Source organism: Aquila chrysaetos, chromosome 9 (assembly GCF_900496995.4).
Source record: "Aquila chrysaetos chrysaetos chromosome 9, bAquChr1.4, whole genome shotgun sequence".
Taxonomy (NCBI): domain Eukaryota; kingdom Metazoa; phylum Chordata; class Aves; order Accipitriformes; family Accipitridae; genus Aquila; species Aquila chrysaetos.
Window position 1 is genome coordinate 28,352,565 of NC_044012.1, and position 19,336 is coordinate 28,371,900.

General features: G+C 43.2%; 1 protein-coding gene across 5 annotated transcripts in view; it reads right to left on the reverse strand.

The window, feature by feature from the left end:
* Positions 1-19,336, reverse strand: part of ZNRF3 (zinc and ring finger 3) — a 107,047-nt gene that overhangs the window by 12,632 nt on the left and 75,079 nt on the right. For 4 of the 5 annotated variants that reach the window (XM_030025994.2, XM_030025997.2, XM_030025998.2 and 1 more), the window contains one exon: positions 2,046-2,120. The exons of the other annotated variant lie outside the window; for it this stretch is intronic. In XM_030025994.2, the coding sequence (XP_029881854.1) occupies positions 2,046-2,120 (75 nt within the window). The remainder of the gene's footprint in view (positions 1-2,045; positions 2,121-19,336) is intronic. 5 annotated transcript variants of the gene reach the window in all.

Genomic DNA, 19,336 nt, shown 5'->3' on the forward strand with positions numbered 1-19,336 from the left:
ATATATTCTCCCTCAAGCTTTCTTGTCTAAAAAAGAATTCACCTGATTCCTCAGTAGCTTTTGCACACTGCCAGACTCTTGCTAAATATGATGCTCTGGGTGCTTTTACTCCTCTTCAAACTATGCAAAAGTAAAACTAAGAAACAAATCAAACTTCACAGAGCATTTCTAAAAATAAAAGTTTCATTCTTAGTCTACAGCAGAAGACACTCATAGCAATGGGAATAAAACCCACAAAATCTGTATGTAAAGCCCTCTCACTTGGTAGCTAATTCTGCTACCAAATTGTCCGAGGACAATTCTTCTCCTGCTCAGGCCTGCTTCTTAGTCCACTGACTGGCAGGAAGGATTGACTTTCATAATACTCCACTCCTCCCTTTCAAAGCACTCTCCCTTAGTTGTTCTATTGCTTGGTAACAAGCATACCTGGGAAATCTTCCTAAACAGCTCCCCTCAGTGTCTTAGGATACTTCCATTTGAATCAAAGATACTCCAGATTAACTCATGCCAGTTTTTCCTCCACTGTTATCTGTCTGTCATTGTTTTCCACAATTCCATTGCGAGTGCCAAAATGGTATTTGTTTTAAAGACAAATTAATTAGTATCGCCTGATGCCAAGGGTTCTGAAGACTTTGGCTGACAATCAAAATGCATGAAACACAAGTGTCCAGAGCAGCATGAGAAGGGAGCCAATCAAGTAACTCTTACATCTAGAGTATGAAAGCTAGGTCTAGTCTTTCCTTCCCTGTTGGTGAGTGTTTGCATAGGCTGCTGCTGTGTCCTCTAATAGAGTCTACTTTGGCAGCTACTGCACTAAGCCACTAACCTCCTTCCATTTTATTGGTATACCCAAAATATTCAATTCCACTGGACTAGTTTCCCAGCTATTGGAGACAGTTGCACCCAGTTTATTATCAAGAATCAAGGAAGGACAGCTGTTGCTGGTAGAAGGAAGAGAGCAAGAGGCAGTAACTCAGCTTCTCAAGTTCAGAGCAGGGTGGCTGAAAGTTAACTGGAAGCTGTAATACACAGAAAAAATTGGAAAAAGTCAGATTACATCTTTGTGCAGATAATTTTTCTGTGTATAGAAGGGGAAAAAACATCCCTGAGAACGTTTGCAAGATCAAGGCTGTAGCCTTGATGCACATGCAGAGCACAGTTCTCAAAGCATCCATTGCACAGGGTCTGCATTCCTTTCTCCAACAGATACTCATTTCAGAATTAAAGCCAGCTTTTTTAATGTAAACACTGATGGTCTCTCTTTCCCCCAAGAAATTCAGGCTGCACTTAAAAACATTCAGCTTCACTTGTTCCTGCTGTAGCAGAAACAGCAGTTTTGTTCCAAGACAAAACAAAACCAAATGCAGACTATTTTTGTGCTTGTTAGTTTCTTCTCTCCACTCAGATAACTCAGAATTGGCTGGAAGGATCTTGTCAAAGCATTTCACAGAACTATTACCTCACCCACTTCAAATGAAAAGATGGAAGTTGTACCAAGATCCCAAAAAAAGAAAAGCCCTGCTTGCCCATGAAATATGTAGGCCAGAAATCATCAGCTGTGAACAAGAAAATGTTTGCAAGTTTTGTAAGAATCTTGTTTAGAACCAGGTTTGAAAGCCATTTTGCAACCTCAGAAATATCAGCTGCTCAAAAAAACTATCAATCACAAGCTGGGTAGGGCCAAACACCCTGTGTTTTATACACAGAGCTGGGCAAAGAAAACCTCCTTGACTAGATAATGGGCCACAAAAAATTTGCCTCCATCCTTTCTCAAAACCTCAATCCCAGACCTGGATTCTAGTAAAGGCTAGAAGGAAAATATAACTCCCCAAACTTTTCTCTTTCTACCACATTCTCAACACCTCCATTGCTTCTTGCCTGCCAGAAGATGAGCAGGAAAACCACAGCACCATGTTACCCAGGGTCAGTAGCTGCGTGTATTGAAGCAGGTGTGCTCCGAGACCTGTATGCTCTCAAGTCTTGACTCAGCAACACTAAAAGAACCCAACAGAGGCTGTAATAAAACTAGGCTCCCTTCTTCATACCTGATCAATGGCATCTGGGTTTTCAGAAACATCAAAGATGACCGCTGTGGCTCCTCGCTGTACTGCTCGTTTTGCCTGCAATAAGAAAGACAGCATCCTCAGTCCCACCCCAAAAGATGACTTCTTACCTCAAAAATTACTCCCTCTCCTCATCTCCAGATAGCAAATTTAACATTTTGTGTTTCTGTGTAGTTAAAACAAATGACAGAGTAATTACAAACAGAGGAGCTCCTGAACCAGCATGGAATGTAGTTAAACTTCACTATAGCTTCTACAATCTCCCTGCCCCTTCCTTCTCAAACTCCTCCTTCAACAAGCTTTTAAAGGAATTCAAATGTGATGTAGACCCTCTAAAGGCTTTAAATATAAGAATTTTTAAAAATTAAATTATGTTCTTTTTCTCCACGTCACTTGGAAGCACCATTAAAAACAATCTTCCCTGTCATTTGAGGTACAGAGACAAGCTCACTAATGTAGAAAATAAAGGTGGACCAGGTTCTTTAGACCTGTTCAGTGTCATTCTCACAGTCATGACAAACTCTAGCACATCACAATCCTTGCAAAAAGTGCCTCAGAAAATACTGCTGTTTCTGACCATTAGAGGTCAGAACTGTTGCATACAACACTTCTTATGCAGGTAAGATCAGACCTATTTAAGTGCATGGCTTTTCATCAAATATGCAGTCCAAACCTGGAATTACCAACAGCACAGAGGAGATATTAGAACATATTAAAATCCTCTGGGATAGAGGAAACAGTATTTTAACCACCGAGGCTAAGACAGGGTATTTTTACCAGTTTCTGCCACTGTACCACTGTACGTTCTGTTCAAATGTTGCTCAATGGCTCCACAGAGCAAGCGTTCCCAGTAACTTTTCAAAGCTGTTACTACCTTTGTTGGATGCAGAATGCAAGTAACTATTTCTCCAAGCTATGACAGCTATCACCATCACAGTACTAAACAGGACGACACTGGCTCTTCATAGAGACTAGCAGAACCTGAACTTAAATTGAGATATAGAAGAAACACATGATAGAAGAGATAAATTATGAAGTATTACTCAGTGTTTTCCAAGAAGAATGTTGGCCAGTACAGAGATGTTAGTTTGAACACCTACAGGTCACTTTCTTTGCTCTACTTTTGTATTTTGTTTTTATTTTAAACCAGCTGACCTCATCAGACAGTGCATGAGGGAAACCAACTCCCAAATGGGGTCTCTTTCTCAGCCCACCAGGTATTTGTCCCCTTTGAAGTAAGTCAGCACACCTGGCTAATCACTAATAGCTGTTGGGGAGGAAAAGTTAAAAGGAATCTACTACACATTCTCTGAGGCAGTGGCCCTGAGGTGAAAGCTCATCCAGGTTTCTGTAGAAGGCACCCTTTACAGACATGCAGCGCTTGTAGAACTGTTCAGGCCATTTAGTTTGTTCTTTCAGGATGGTCAGTCAACAAGCAAGGCACTTTGATCTCTGAAGATATTTTTAAAGAGACTTTGCAGGCTGGTTCAGAAAAAAACCCTTAAGTTTCTGAACGCACTGAATGTGCAGTATACAGCGCAGCAATTCATTAAGTTTCCACCACCAAGATGTAATCTGTATTCCTTACTTTGTATTGCAAAATGAGATGATAAGAGATGAAAAGTACCAACTGAGTTAAAAAATCGCGCTGCAGAAGATAACAGCAAGCGGCGTGAACCGTCTGCCACCTCCCCCCTTCTGCAAACTTGCTGCGCTAGTTTAGCTCCAGCCAACTGCAACCAGCAGTTTGTGCCAGGCCCCAAGCAAAGGAAGGCTCCAGCCATCTTTCACCAGTAGTTCTCACTTGTCACTCGTGGCCGTTCTGCACCCTCACCATTCCCCTTCCCATGCTACTGGCCACCCCAGCACAAGGCTCTCCAGCCTCACACCAGCTCAACTCAGCTCAGCCTTGAGGCGGGAGCTGAAGCTCGGCCAAGCGCAAAGAGCCCCAGTGGCGCGATGGGTCCTGCCTGCCCCGTCCCCGGAAGTGACGTCCTGCCCAGGGGCACGAGGGGTGCTCGGCAGCCATTGGGAGAACTGGGAAACAGATTTTTTTGTCCTTGCTAGGTTTAAATCCTGATCCCAAAGAAAGAGATTATGTGCTCGCTCTTGGAAAGCATACGTCAGTGTCTCACTTGCGTCGCTAGGGAGCCTGACACTGTGCTAAAGAGACTTGTTCGCACAACGGGACCTCAGCAGCACAGGCCGGTCATGAGGCGACCCTCCAGCTCCCAAGCACCCTGGGCAGGAATGACCAGGCCGCCTGTGGCGGCACGGTGGGGAAGCTGGGTGCCACAGCAGCATGCTCCACGGCGCCTGCTCCAGCACTCCTGGGCCTCTGGCTCCACGGCGCCTGCTCCAGCACTCCCGGGCCTCTGGCTCCGCGGCTTGGCGGCAGCCTGCCTGACCTTCCAGGTTTCGCTGGCGAGAGATCAGAGAGCAGCCGCAAACACACCACAGCCTGCCACTCCTCCTCGCCGCTCCCCCCTTCCTCCTCCTCCCCTCCTCAAGCTCGTTTTTAAAACCACTGTGCTTTGTTGAGAAGCAAACGAGCGCAAGCAAGCTGGGGCCTGAGCGCAGACACTTCTTTTTTGTCTGGTATTCACCTCCTTCCCTTCAGTTCAAGATGGCAGCCGGCGGGGGCCGGAGTGCACCTGGGGCTGGCAGCCCCACTGCCTGCCTCAGAAAGCCGGTCAGCTCTGGGGAGGCACCCTGGAAAGCCTGGCTGCCACTACACCCCTTCTTCCTCACCCACCAAAAAACAGTAGGATAATTAAAGCCAAAACATCTTTGAGAATACCCTGTCCACTACTCAGTAATCAGGACAGCTCAAAATAACACAGCAATGTAAGTCCCACTTAAAATAACGCCAGTCTATAATAGGCATGTGACTTTTTCATTTTGGCCTATTCAGCATGTAAAGACTGCCCCTAAATCATTTTTCTAAGTAAAGTGGCCAAAACCTAGATCAAAAATAAAGACACACGTGGGATGAGGGGGAAGAAAAAAAATTGTACTGGTACACGCTTTACCTTCACAATACCCATGGCAAACAAAACAGGCATTTCCTCAATTCAATTCCCATGCAACTGACAGAAGGCAGTAAAGGTGCCAGGCATATCCCTTTCGGAGATTATTTGTCTTCTGTGGTTTAAAACAAAATTACTATCACTACATAGCAGTATTCTTCCTTTTTTGTAAAGAGTAATAAAAAACAAACAAAAAAAATCGGTAACTGCACTTCTAGTAATTCAAATGATTGCTCTCTGTTCATAGTGACAACAACCTCTCAGGCTTTCTTTGTCTTCAGAGTCAGAAAGCTTACACTACTACAGAGCAATGGACTCTGACCTGTTCCTTCTACATGGCCACTATATTCAAGCACCACCGTCATAACTTTTTCTGTTAAGTGCTCCCACATCCCGACTGGAGCTCCAGGAAGTTACACATGTTCTGTGTAGATCAGCAGCTAACTAACTGCCTGACATGTAGAAACACAGGGCTCAATTGTGCAAACACACTGATATAGAGAGTACTAAGCATGTCTTGGTCCTAGAAGCAGGACTGGAAATGACAACAATCTTCAGCAAGCCCTGTATTGGCAATTCAAAAATTCTTTTGTCCTTAAGTACAAACATAATAAAACACAAAATATAGGTTAGATGTAAGTAGGTCTTCATAGGATACAGACAAGTTACCTGGCATCTTATTTGATAAGCACAACCTTAACTCACTGTCTAAAATTATTGTAGTTTTTGTGGAAGGGAGATTTTTTTACATTATTTTACAGGGGGCAACTGACTGTTATTGGCACTTCCCCCTTGTGTTATATGTAATGGTGGTGTAAAAATAACGATGGTTTGCACTTGCAACCTATGCTACTATGTCTAAGTGCAGTGGTTGGAAACTGCCTTACTTTAAAAAAAAAAAACCCTCTCAAACTATTTCTGGTAGAATACAGCTGGTCAGCAAGGGAGACCTAACAAAAATCTGGAAGTATACAGCTGAAAAAAAGAGAAATTCCTCAGTTTATTCTTCCATTGTTAGGAATGAAGTTCCAAATGTGGAAATTTGTTACAAAACCAAAGAGTCCTCCTGTATGCATCTCTTGTCATGATCATATGCGGTAATCCCTGCAATAAGAAGGTTCATGTTGTTCACACAGCAGCCACCTTTTCCTGTATGAACTCTAACCAGCTCCCTGGCTGTGTGCTCCCCAGATGGGGAAACTGTAAGACAATCACAGCCTGAATCTCATATTGCTCATTGCATGAACTCAGAGATAGCTCTGATTAAGTTAAGTTTCCTTTTCCATGTATTACACCCACCTTTAGGCCCCACCAATACCAATTACAATGCAGTGGGAAGGCCCTCACAGGTCTGGACAGTTACAGAAGGAGGTAAAAAGCATCTCCAGTTCTGGTTTTCAGATCTTCTGAGCAGTGGTAACTCTTGCAAATTCCTTTCACAGACCGATTTCAGAGTGCCCCAATAAATGCAGCTACAGTACTGTCAGAAGCACAGGGGCCAAAGAGAAGACAGAGCAACAACAAGCTTTTTCAGTAGATGTAGATAACAGACTGGCCATGCAGAAGTAGCCTATACTCCACAACTGGAGGAGAATAAATCTTTAGAATTGCTGAAAGGGCAAAGAAACAGGAAGAGGTCCATTTACAGCATGATAACATCATGGAGTGGTGATACGGGCAGAGCAAACCACCTGATGAGGAATAATATTTGTATTTAAAATTTATCCTAGCAATCTGCAGTAACAAAAGCAGTAAATGAAGTGTAGAGAATTTCAGTCCATAACTGCACTGAACATTTTGCAGCAATGTATTGCAACTATCACAGCAGCAAATGCTACAAGCGGTATTGCAGTATCCATTCCAACCTCTTCTTGTGTACTGATTTTACTTGTATACAGATTCAGACTCCATTTGAACTAATGGGTTTTGTGTGTTTGTTTCAAGTTCTGTGATATTTTACCCCCTGAAAGTACCTGCAAAATCAGCTTAGCTCAGAACTGCATATAAATCCCTATTCTTGTTGGTAACAGAATTAAAATTAACTACCAGATTTTTTTTTAGTATTAGTGCCATTTAAAATTAGTATTTTCAAGTCTTCACAGTAGTTTCTATTGGATTTTTTCTTCTTTGTCTCTGACATAGTATACAACAGCTTAAAAGTTGTTCAAAGACATTTCAGTTAATCATAAGCCAGGCATGGAACAATCAAGCAAGTTAGTAGTGTTTCCCCTTAGAAAGCCAAAAAACCCCCACGCTCCAAAAATCTACTCTCTTGTGCATTAATGATACTACAAAACTAAACATAATAGTTAGTGTGAATAGGCTGAAAATGAAAAGGACAAGAAAGACAAGTGTCTAGGGGTTCTATTTAAACCTATTAGACCTCATATTGCAGCATGTCCAGAATAATAAAAATCATTGCCTTATCAATCTCACAGTCCTTGTTCAATCTACAGATTTGATCAAAACAAGTAGACCAGAACAAAATGCAAGAAAGCAATGAATGATTCTGCCCTAAATGCACCAAGTCCAGGGCATCTCTTAGGATGAAATAGGATCATCAAAGGATAGACAAAAGGTATCCCTGGTGCAAAGAGAAAGGAATATGTACCCTGAAACATACCCCCAACTTCCTAGGTACATGCAGCTTGGGCCTGGGGGCTGTCTAGTAGTGCTTACTGTCACCAGTCATGACTAAGGGACTGCAGAGAAAATGAAAAAAGGTCTGTTTCTCTTGGATTATTTTGCTAACCCTTCACAGTAAACTTTATTATTTAAGATTATCACTTGGATTAAGTCATCCGTTCAGTAGAGGAGATGACAACAGCAGATGAAGGCAATCAAGCTCATGAAGAATACTGTTGAAATAACCACCAAACATTTGTACTTGTCTATATCATAAAATGTAGAGAATATGCACTTTGACTGTAACTATTGTTGAGAGTTTCAGCTACTTTAGGAATCTTTTCAAATGACACCTTAAGTTTTTCTTTGTAAATGAGCATTAAAAAGAGATCTGCCATTTGCTAGACTTCATTCAAACACCTGGTAGACATTTGACTATCTCCTCTGGTTGAATGTTGGACGTAGGCACCTCCAAAGTAACTAAAATGATCAAGGATACAAAACCCACCTTTGAATTTGCCCTTCCTCAATTCCTTAAACATCACCAGCCTAGGACTTTATCAGAAGCCCTCTGCTGAAGAATAAATTTGGCTACTTTATACTCAAAGAAAAATGTAAACAGAAGGATACGGTGTGTTTATTACATGTTTTAAAAGGATCTTTATTGCAAATATATAATATTGGCTTCATCTATATTTCTGTAGTGTTTTAATTTGCACAGAGATTGTCATAGCTCATGGAGAAGGCTGATGAAAAGTTATTTTAGAGTGTATTTTAGACACCTACTTGTTATGAACTCACTGTTGATAACCATGACCAATAAGATGCGCATTAAATAATGTCTCAGATTAAAATGTGGAAGAATTTACTAGACCCTGTAATCTAGAGAGGATGAGCGGAAACACATGTGACAGAAATGTGAGGAAACTATCTTTTCACATCTCCAGGTCTGAGGAAATTTTAGTTATTACCTCAAAGAACACCAGAAAGATTTGAAGAGCTCTGCACTCCCTTCCTGTGGGCCAGACTAATACAATAAGGAAGCAACAACTTCCTTGATGAGACAAACTTTCAACCCAAGGGACTAGATAATCATTAAACAGGTGCACTGCTTCCTCTCATTCATTCAAATCAGGTAGGACAGCAACAATCGAAACAGTAAGAAGGTCAACCACTTGCTGACATCTAGAAGGACCTTACGTGCTTGCAGAAATGAACATTGCATGCATCTCCTCCTCTGCTTTCTAGTATGGCCTCATTCCAATTAATATGTCAGTTATTATGCAACAGTGGAGAAACCAACGCGAGAAGAAAAGCTGCTTAACAAGGTCCCCGTTTAAGAGAAAAATCACCAACAACATTAGGCTTTATTCATTACATTTACTACTTTGCTAGAGTTAGAATTCCCTCACAATATACAGCTGTATTTACATATGAGGACGTGACATTCTAATCTAATGGGTTGCAGAGAGTGAATAAATTACAGATGGGAGAAGGACTGAGGCTTGGAACCATAGGTGGGGAAATCAAAGTTCATTGATCACTTTTAGCTCTGCCATTTACATCAATATAGTAATGCATTACACATTCATTAAGATAGTAACTCAATGCCTTCTATTAAAAATGGCTATTACTGAAGCCAGACTACTATTTATAAATACACTTTTTTTTTTTTTTAAGGTAACATCCTAGATAAAACTGATGGACTAAAGGGAGAAAAAGATGCTTTAAAAGTATTGGCTGCCTGTGTAAGTCCACAGATATATCCTGCTGTTCTAACACTATATTCTCACAAATGCTCTTACATTAAGAACTACGGATCTGTCTTCCTGGATTAGCCTCCTGGATTAGTTGGATCCTTCATCCAACTCTAGGAATTCTCTTCTTGGAATTTAGTGTACTGTAAACAAGAAATATTAATTATAACTATGGTATGTGATACATGAAGGAGTTGATTTATTCTCTGGGTTAAGAAAATGATAAAGATGGGGAGGGTGAGATTGGGCAATGGTTTAGGTGGTAACCAGTACAGATGCTAGCAAACTGCTTTTAGCAAACTATCCCAACTCTATTGCATCAGGTGCCAGCATGTACTATTAGCTGGTCCTCCAAAATGAACAAGACAGGAAGCAGAAGAGTAAGGCTATAGTATGCAGAAGACAGTCCTATGGATCGCAAAAGCAAAACATTGCTTTCAGTCAGAACTGAGGGAAACAGCACAGCTCCAACAGGTATAACCATGGCTTTTTCCTCTTCTCTTTCCTTTTCCTTTTTTCAATACATCTCACGCTTTTGGGGGCAGAAAATATGATAATTGGGTTGCTCTAACTCTGTGCAGAAGTTGTTGAACAGAGTACTCAAGAAAGTTGGTTTATACATTCTTATTTAGCTGAGAACTGAGCCAGCCTGACCAAACTTGCATTCCCTCTGTCAGTTTTTGAGGTTTTCCACCTCAATTTCTGTATGCACTAAAAATCATTGAACTTGAGGCATATTTTCTGTTTAACCCAGCCCATCAGATCCAATATTCCATGTCAGAACTCTCTACATTGCGGAGTTAGTGGTCATTAATCTGCCAAAAGAGTGGGATTATGCAAGCAGTGTGAAGTGGAATGTTTTTTATAGCTAATTCTTTCATCAGCTGTCTTTGGTCCTCTGAAATAAGTGGTGAGCCTCTCACATAGCATACTGGTAACATGTAAGCAACACTCAGTAGCAAGCAACTTGGGTACTCTGTGGCTCCAAGGAACATGATTATCAATGAAAAGGTCCAGTGTCTTGCTTTATTGCTCTGGAAAGGCAGGTCAAGGATTTCAACAATCTTGACTGCTAGGGTATACAGCAGAAGGGATGATGTTTTCATCTGCAATATTTCACCAAAATAAATGATGAATATAGCAATTCAGTGGTCATGGTCTTCTCTTGAGCCCACTCAAAAGTAGCAAAATCTGTTCCAGTAATTTTCAGCGCTCACAAACAAACTGATGTGCACCTGTTTTCTCCATACCAAGATCAAGTGAGACCACAAAGATGTAGACAATATTAACAGAGCTATGACACAGAAAATGCAGTACCAGGTTCTAGAATATCGGCTTTTCCAGTTACCTTTTGCAGACTTGTCCTCATTTGATTTTGTTCTATTAGCAGAGGACAACTTTGGTGCTGAAATAAGCATCAGGAGCCTACATTATCAGGGCTTAACTTCTGCAGACTCTTGAGTTCTAAGGAGTCTTCAGTTAAGTATGGACAAACCCAGGAAGTTCTATAGACGAGTGTTCTGGGTTTGGCTGGGATAGAGTTAATTTTCACAAGAAGCTGGGAGGAGGCACAGCCAGGACAGCTGACCCAAGCTAGCCAAGAGGATATTTGATAACACGTTATGTCATGCTCAATATATAACTGGGGGAGCTGGCCGGGGAGAGGAGGAGGGATTGCTGCTTGGGAACGGGCTGAGCATTGGGTTCCAGGTGGTGAGCAATTGCATTGTGCGTCACTCGCTTTATACATTCTTATATTAGTATTATTGTTATTATTACTTCTTCTCTCCTTGTCCTATTAAACTGTCCTTAGCTCAACCCACGAGGTTTTACCGCAGAGGGGAGGACTGAGCAAGTGGCCACATGGTGCTCAGTTGCCAGCTGGGCTTAAACCATGACAGTCCTTTTTGGTGCCCAGCATGGGGCATGAAGGGTTGAGATAATGATGGATCTGATCAAAGCCTGTTAAAACAAATTCGTTATATGCATTTCTTAGATTAGTTAAATAGTCGCTAGTCATAATGTTGGTTCATTTGTTCACATGGTGATATTATGTAAGTTCTTATATGCACTATGTATTCCCTGCGGTGGTGTTTATCACCTCTGGGAGAGGGATCAGGGCTATCATTTTGCTGTACTGGGTAATGTCAACTTACAATATCATTACATCACTGGTCATGAGGTTAAGCAGGTATTTGTATGTGGCATTGTTGTCATGCCCATTCCTTGGGTGCCCTCTCTTGGAATTTATTAGTAATCGCACCCAATCTATGGGGAAGACTCCCACTCTTTCACCTCCCTGTTCTCCTCCAAGGCTAATTACAACAGCTTTTGAGAATTTTGAATATCCTTGGGATGTTCAAGCCAGTATGCTCGTATTGCTATGTCTCCTGAATGTGTCTCAGGTCTTGTTCAGGGTTACCCAAAATTTTTTTAAGAATACCACCCAGAGATCTGCCCCAAGGCTGGATAGTCATGGGTAACATGGCATGTGGGAGAATATGGGCAGGTATCTAGAGAACTTCTCACCTCCGATGGTTTGTAACTTCACTCCCGAACAACTACAGGACCCTGATGAAGCAATAGAATATTTGAAAGGAAAATGTGGTGCCTATTCCAAAGAGGCACAACTTACCACACTGTGCTGGGCCCTGGCCAGTATCTACCAAACACTGCTTGATATTATGTAGCACCCTGAGGGGGAAGGGAGGGAAAACAAACCAGCAGGCACTGCGGCTATTCCAACCCTTGTGACAAGCACTGCAACTACCACAACCCTGGTGACAGGCACTGCAGCTGAACCAGAGAACCAACGTATGCCAGTATCAGTTGCCCCTATACAGAAGAAGAAATACACACAAAAAATGAGTTCCCTTAGTGAGGGATGAAGATGAACCAGGGTCATCATGAGAACAGGAGGAAGAGGCAGAACCAGAGATAATCACCTGATCCCTATCCCTGAGAGAGCTGCAAGATATGCGAAAGGATTTCAGCCGTCGTCCAGGTGAGCACATTGTTACCTGACTGCTCCGATGCCAGGATAACAGGGCCAGTAGTTTGGAATTAGAGGGTAGGGAAGGCAAGCAGCTGGGATCCTTGTCTAGGGAAGGGGGCATTGACAAGGCAACTGGAAAAAAGACAAGAGCCCTCAGCCTCTGGAGAAGACTTCTGTCAGGCATGAAGGAAAGTAACCCCTTCAATGAAGATGTTACTTGTCGCTCAGGCAAGTGGACCACCATGGAGAGAGGTATCCAGTACCTGAGGAAACTAGCCGTGCTGGAGGTGATTTGTAATGATCCGGATAACAAGCAGTTACCCACAGATCCAGATGAAGTCCAATGCACACAACCCACGTGGCGGAAATTTCTGTGAAGTGCACCACCGTCATATAACAATTCATTGGCAGTGATGTCCTGGAAAGAAGGTGAGAGACAAATGGTGAATGAAGTGGCTGGCCAACTCCAGCAATATGAAGGAAGTCTCTCTTCCTCCCTAAGGGCCTGCATCTTAGCTGTGAAGAAACTGTCCCTGGAGTTCCAGCAATTCAAAGAGGGTAAGTCCTACTCCCCACCCGTACAGGCCTGTATCTCAGCTATTAGGAGTAAATGTTCCTCTGCTCAGGAGAGAGGATATAGAAGGTACATACCACTGGGTACCCTGTGGTTTTACCTGCGTGACTATGGAGAGGACATGAGGAATTGGGATGGAAAACCTACCTCAACCCTAGAGGCACAGGTATGTGAGCTGCAAGGAAAAACAATCACAAAAGGGGATTCTTCCTGGAAAAATGCCGCTCCAGTTTCCAACAGGCAGTTGCCCAGGCAGAGCAGAAGGGCTGATATCACTTCTGATCCTCTTGAAGGGACTTCTGATTCATGTTTACAAAAAGTAAGTAATGAATACTCTCACCAGGACTAGAGGGGCCCTGCCTCCAGCCACGGGGAGGAAAGGGACAACTGGGTCTACTGGACAGCGTGGATTCGATGGCCTGGCATGTCAGACCCACAAGGAGCATAAGGCTGTAGCGGACACTGGTGCACAATGTACCCTAGGGCCATCAAGCTATAGAGGGGCAGAACCTGTCTGTGTTTCTGGAGTGACAGGGGGATCCCAACAGCTAACTGTATTGGAAGCTCAAATGAGTCTAACTGGGAATGAGTGGCATAAACACCCCATTGTGACTGGCTCGAAGGCTCCGTGCATCTTTGGCATAGACTACCTCGGGAGAGGGTATTTCAAGGACCCAAAAGGGTACTGGTGGGCTTTTGGTACAGCTGCCTTGGAGACAGAGGAAACTGAACAGCCGTCTACCCTGCCTGGTCTCTCAGAGGACCCTTCTGTTGTGGGGTTGCTGAGGGTTGAAGAACAACAGGTGCCAATCACTATCACAGCAGTGCACTGGTGGCAATATCGCACCAACCGAGACTCCCTGATTCCCATCCATATGCTGATTTGTCGACTGGAGAGCCAAGTGGTGATCAGCAAAACTCGCTCACCCTTTAATAGTCCCATATGGCCAGTACAAAAACCTAATGGAGAACGGGGACTAACAGTTGACTATCGTAGCCTGAATGAAGTCACACCGCCGCTGAGTGCTGCTGTGCTGGACGTGCTAGAACTTCAATACAAACTGGAGTCAAAGGCAGCTAAGTGGTATGCCACAACTGACATCGCTAATGTGTTTTTCTCAATCCCTCTGGCAGCAGAGTGCCGGCCACAGTTTGCTTTCACTTGGAGGGGCATCCAGTACACTTGGAATCGACTGTCCCAGGGGTGGAAACACAGCCCCACCATTTGCCATGGACTAACCCAGACTGCACTGGAGAAGGGTGAAGCTCCGGAACGCCCACAGTACATTGATGACATCCATCATATGGGGCGACACAGCAGAAGAAATTTTTGAGAAAGGGAAGAAAATAGTTCAAATCCTTCCGAAGGCCGGTTTTGCTGTAAAACAAAGTAAAGTCAAGGGACCTGCGCAGAAGATCCAGTTTTTAGGAATAAAATGGCAAGACGGGCATCATCAGATCCTAACAGATGTGATCAACAAAATAGCAGCTGTCTCCACCAACTAGTATAAAGGAAACACAGGCTTTCTTAGATGTTGTGAGTTTTTGAAGAATGTATGTTCCAAATCACAGTCTGATCATAAGCCCTCTCCATCAAGTGACCAGGAAGAAGGATTTTAAATGGGGCCCTGAGCAACAGCAAGCCTTTTAACAAATTAAACGGGAGATTGTTCACACATTAGCCCTTGGGCCAGTCCGGGCAGGACAAGATGTTCAAAATGTGCTCTATACCGCAGCTGGGGAGAATGGCCCTACCTAGAGCCTCTGGCAGAAAGCACCTAGGGAGACCTGAGGCAGACCCCTGGGGTTTTGGAATTCGGGATACAGAGAATCCAAGGCCCGCTATACTCCAACTGAAAAAGAGATATTGGCAGTATATGAAGGAGTTCAAGCCGCCTCAGAAGTGGTTGGTACTGAAACACAGCTCCTCTTACACCCCGACTGCTGGTGCTGGGCTGGATGTTCAAAGGGAGGGTCTCCTCTACACATCATGCAGCTGATGCCACGTGGAGTAAGTGGGTCACACTGATCACACAACGAGCTCGTATAGGAAATCCCAGTCACCCAGGAATTTTAGAAGTGATCACAGACTGTCCAGAAGGCAAAGATTTTGGAACGTCACCAGAGGAGGAGGTGACGCATGCTGAAGAGGCCCCACTGTATAATAAACTGTCAGAAAATGAGAGGCAATATGCCCTGTTCTCTGGTGGGTCCTGTTGCATTGTGGGAGAACATTGGAGGTGGAAGACTGCTGTATGGAGTCCTATACGACAAGTCACAGAAACTGCTGAAGGAGAAGATGAATCGAGTCAGTTTGCAGAGGTGAAAGTCATCCAGCTGGCTTTGGACATTGCTGAATGAGAAAAATGGCCAATACTTTATCTTTATACTGACTCAAGGAAGGTGGCAAATATCCTATGAGGGTGGTTACAGCAATGGAAGCAGAGCAACTGGCAGCGCAGAGGTAAACCCATCTGGGCTGCCGCACTGTGGCAAGATACTGCGTCCTGGCTAGAGAATCTGGTTGTAAAAGTACATCATGTGGATGCTCATGTATCCAAGGGTCAGGCCACTGAAGAACACCAAAACAACCAACCAAGACTGAAGTGGCTCAGGTGGATTTGGACTGGCAACATAAGGGTGAATTATTTATAGCTCAGTGGGTCCATGACACCTCAAGCCATCAGGGAAGAGATGCAACATATAGATGGGCTCAAGATCGAGGGTTGGACTTCACCATGGACGTTATTGCACAGGTTATCCGTGAATGTGAAATGTATGCTGCCACCAAGCATGCCAAGCAGTTAAAGCCCCTGTGGTATGGAGGATGATGGCTGAACTATAAAGATGGGGAGGCCTGGCAGATCGACTATATCACACTCCCACAAACCCACCAAGGCAAGTGCCATGTGCTTACAATGGTGGAAGCAACCACCAGGTGGCTGGAAACACATCCTAATCTCCATGCCACTGCCCGGAACACTATCCTGGGCCTTGAAAAGCAAGTCTTGTGGTGACACGGCACCCCAGAAAGAATTGAGTCAGACAACGGGACTCATTTCCGAAACAACCTCATAGACACCTGGGCCAAAGTGCACAGCATTGAGTGGGTGTGTCACATCCCCTATCACGTACCAGCCTCTGGGAAAATCGAACGATACAATGGACTGCTAAAAACTACACTGAGAGCAATGCGGGGTGGGACCTTCAAATACTGGGATACATGTATTTAGTGGGCATGGTTGATGGTTGGACTCGATGATCTTGAAGGTCTTTTCCAATCTAAATGATTCTATGATTCTATGTTTAGCAAAAGCCACCTGATTAGTTAACACTAGAGGATCTACCAGCTGAGCTGGCCCTGCCCAAATAAAAACTTCCACATACTGTAGAAAGGGATGAAGTCCCCATAGTGCACATGAAGAACATGTTAGGGAAGACAGTCTGGCTTACTCCTGCCTCGGGCAAAGGCAAACCTATCCACAGGATTGCTTTTGCTCAAGGACTTGGGTGCACTTGGTGGGTGATGCGTAAGGATGGGGAATTTTGATGCGTACTTCAAACAGATTTGATTTTGGGTGAGAATAGCCAGTGAATTAAATTGTATGATGTTAATTGCTAAATAACCCTTCCACTGTATGTCATCACTACTACAGTTGCTATATGCCCTATCAATGGTATTACAGTAAGAATCACCCAAATCACTGAAGGATGGACTTTGATGAAACTAAGCAAAGTGCAGCGGTGATAGAACTTGAACTGGCTTTAGCAACTGGTGCCCAGCAACTTCCTCAAGATTAACATCTTCAATCTGCAGACCGTGGATGTGGGCCACTTCAAATATACCAGCCGTGACCTCCAGATGCAGCATGCAACAATCCACCATCACACACCATCTCTCCTGCCCTGACGGACTGTTACAACAGATGGAGCCCCGAAGTCATGGATTAAATGAACTCGATGGACACAGTAGAGGGATCGCCAATAGACTAAGGGAATGATATCTGTGTGTGTGTGTGTGTGTCTGTGTGTGTATATATATATATATATATATATATATATATATAAAAAAATATAAAAAAATATATCTCAAAGACAGGGAAAGTGGTGGTGATTAATTGGAAAGTGTAAGACCTGGGCATAATGTAGATGGTATAGAATAAGGGGTGGATAGTGTCCTGGTTTCGGCTGGCATAGAGTTAATTTTCACAAGAAGCTGGGAGGAGGCACAGCCAGGACAGATGACCCGAGCTAGCCAAGAGCTAGCCATATGATGTCATGCTCAATATATAACTAGGGGAGCTGACTGGGGGGAGAAGGGATCGCAGCTCGGGAACAGGCTGAGCATCGGGTTCCAGGTGGTGAGCAACTGCATTGTGCATCACTCACTTTATACATTCTTATATTAGTATTATTGTTATTATTACTTCTTCTCTCCTTGTGTTGTCCTATTAAACTGTCCTTATCTCAACCCACAAGGTTCTACCTTTTTCTTCCAATTCTCCTCCCCATCCCACCGCAGGGGGAGGAGTGAGCGAGCGCCCACATGGTGCTTAGTTGCTGTCTCGGTTTAAATCATGACAATGAGAAAGAGACCGCTGGTTCTTACATAAAATGCATGATGAATCTGCAGATCTGGACAAGCAGATGATGCCACCGCCAGTTCGCCATTTCAGTCAGCTGAATGGCTTTCTGACCTTGATGCTCTCAAACCTCTTAACTTCTGAAGAAGAAAGAATGACACCTTACCTTAAAGGACCCTGTTAAACTGAGCCAGTGGGTATGAACTGCACCCCCATTCTATGGATGGCAGCATTAGATTTTCAATATGACAGAAATGGCATCGTATAAGCTAGGCAATAAAATCCAAACCTGTTTTTTGATATGATTGTGACTTCTGCTTGGGATAAAGGTTCTCTCTTCAAGCCAAGTGTAATCTCCTATCAGGACCAAGACACATGGATTTCAGAAAGTTCTTTCCACCTTGATTCCTTATGACAGCACAGCAGGCTTTACAGCACTATATTTACTACCGTAAAAAGGAAAGTACTGTTCACTGGAATACTTTAGATGCTCCTCCCCATAATTGGGCACAAAAGAGACATCCCATTGAAGAGGAGGAAAAAAAAAAACCAAAACAGCTCAGCAAAATCTGTCAGTATGTTTAAGAACACCACTATATTGGCTGCTAAAACGTCAGCTACAGTGGATATTACTATTCAGATGATTTTGAAAATACATCTGGAACACTATCTCCTAAAGTAAGCGAGGATGTGTGTTTCCTATTGACATCTGACTGTCCATAATATATTCAGTTAGCAGCAGCTACTGTTGGGCAAAAGAAAAAAATAATGTTATCTCATTAGCAGAATAAAATCCATTTCTAGCACAGACTCACAATTGTACTTGCAAAAGGATGGAACATCAGCCACAGGCAAAGACACTCCAGTGAAACAGTCTGCTGCACTCTGTTTACCATTGAGAATCCCACACAAACCCCACAGCATTATGTCAAATACACCCTTTCATTACAATTACAATTGTCAAACTGTGAAACCTCTTTTTTCTCTCAGAGCTACAGAGAATACAGACAACAATATCTGAACAATACAGGCATCCCCTGTCTCTCTCCTACACTGCCATCAGCTCTGTCAGTCACCAAAAATACCTTGCCCCTTGAACCACCACTGGAGCTAGAAAGCCAGGCCACAGGCCGATTCTGCAGGGCAGAGGAGGAAGGAGAAAAGGACATAATTTACTTTGCAAACAGCAGAAATTACAAATTAACCAACTGATGCTTCAGCCCTGTTAATGTACAATTCCCCAGTAATTCCAGAAACTAAGTTAAGCCAAGCATAAGCAGGATGCCATTTCAAACCTTTTCTGAGATAATGAAAAAGGAACTTTCAGATTTCTGTCTGACAGCAAAGGCAGACTATCACAACAAGATAGTCAAATCCCTGAGTATCACACAAGCATAAAACCCCTTCCTGGCTGGAACACTCAACTCAACTTCTCTGGCACTTTGGGATATGTTTTATACATGTGCCCTATAGATACTGCATTATACGGCATTACGATAGTTGCTTTATCAATTAAGAAATACAGAAATAGAAAGTGCAAAGCAGTATTTTTAAATTTAAAAATATAATCACAATTAAAAACCAATGTACTTCTCTGTAAAAAATTTTAAAAACTATGTACTTCTAGTTTAAGAAAAATATCACCTCATGCAGTACATAATCACATCAACAATATATACCAATGGGATCCATACCACTCAGTACTGAGAT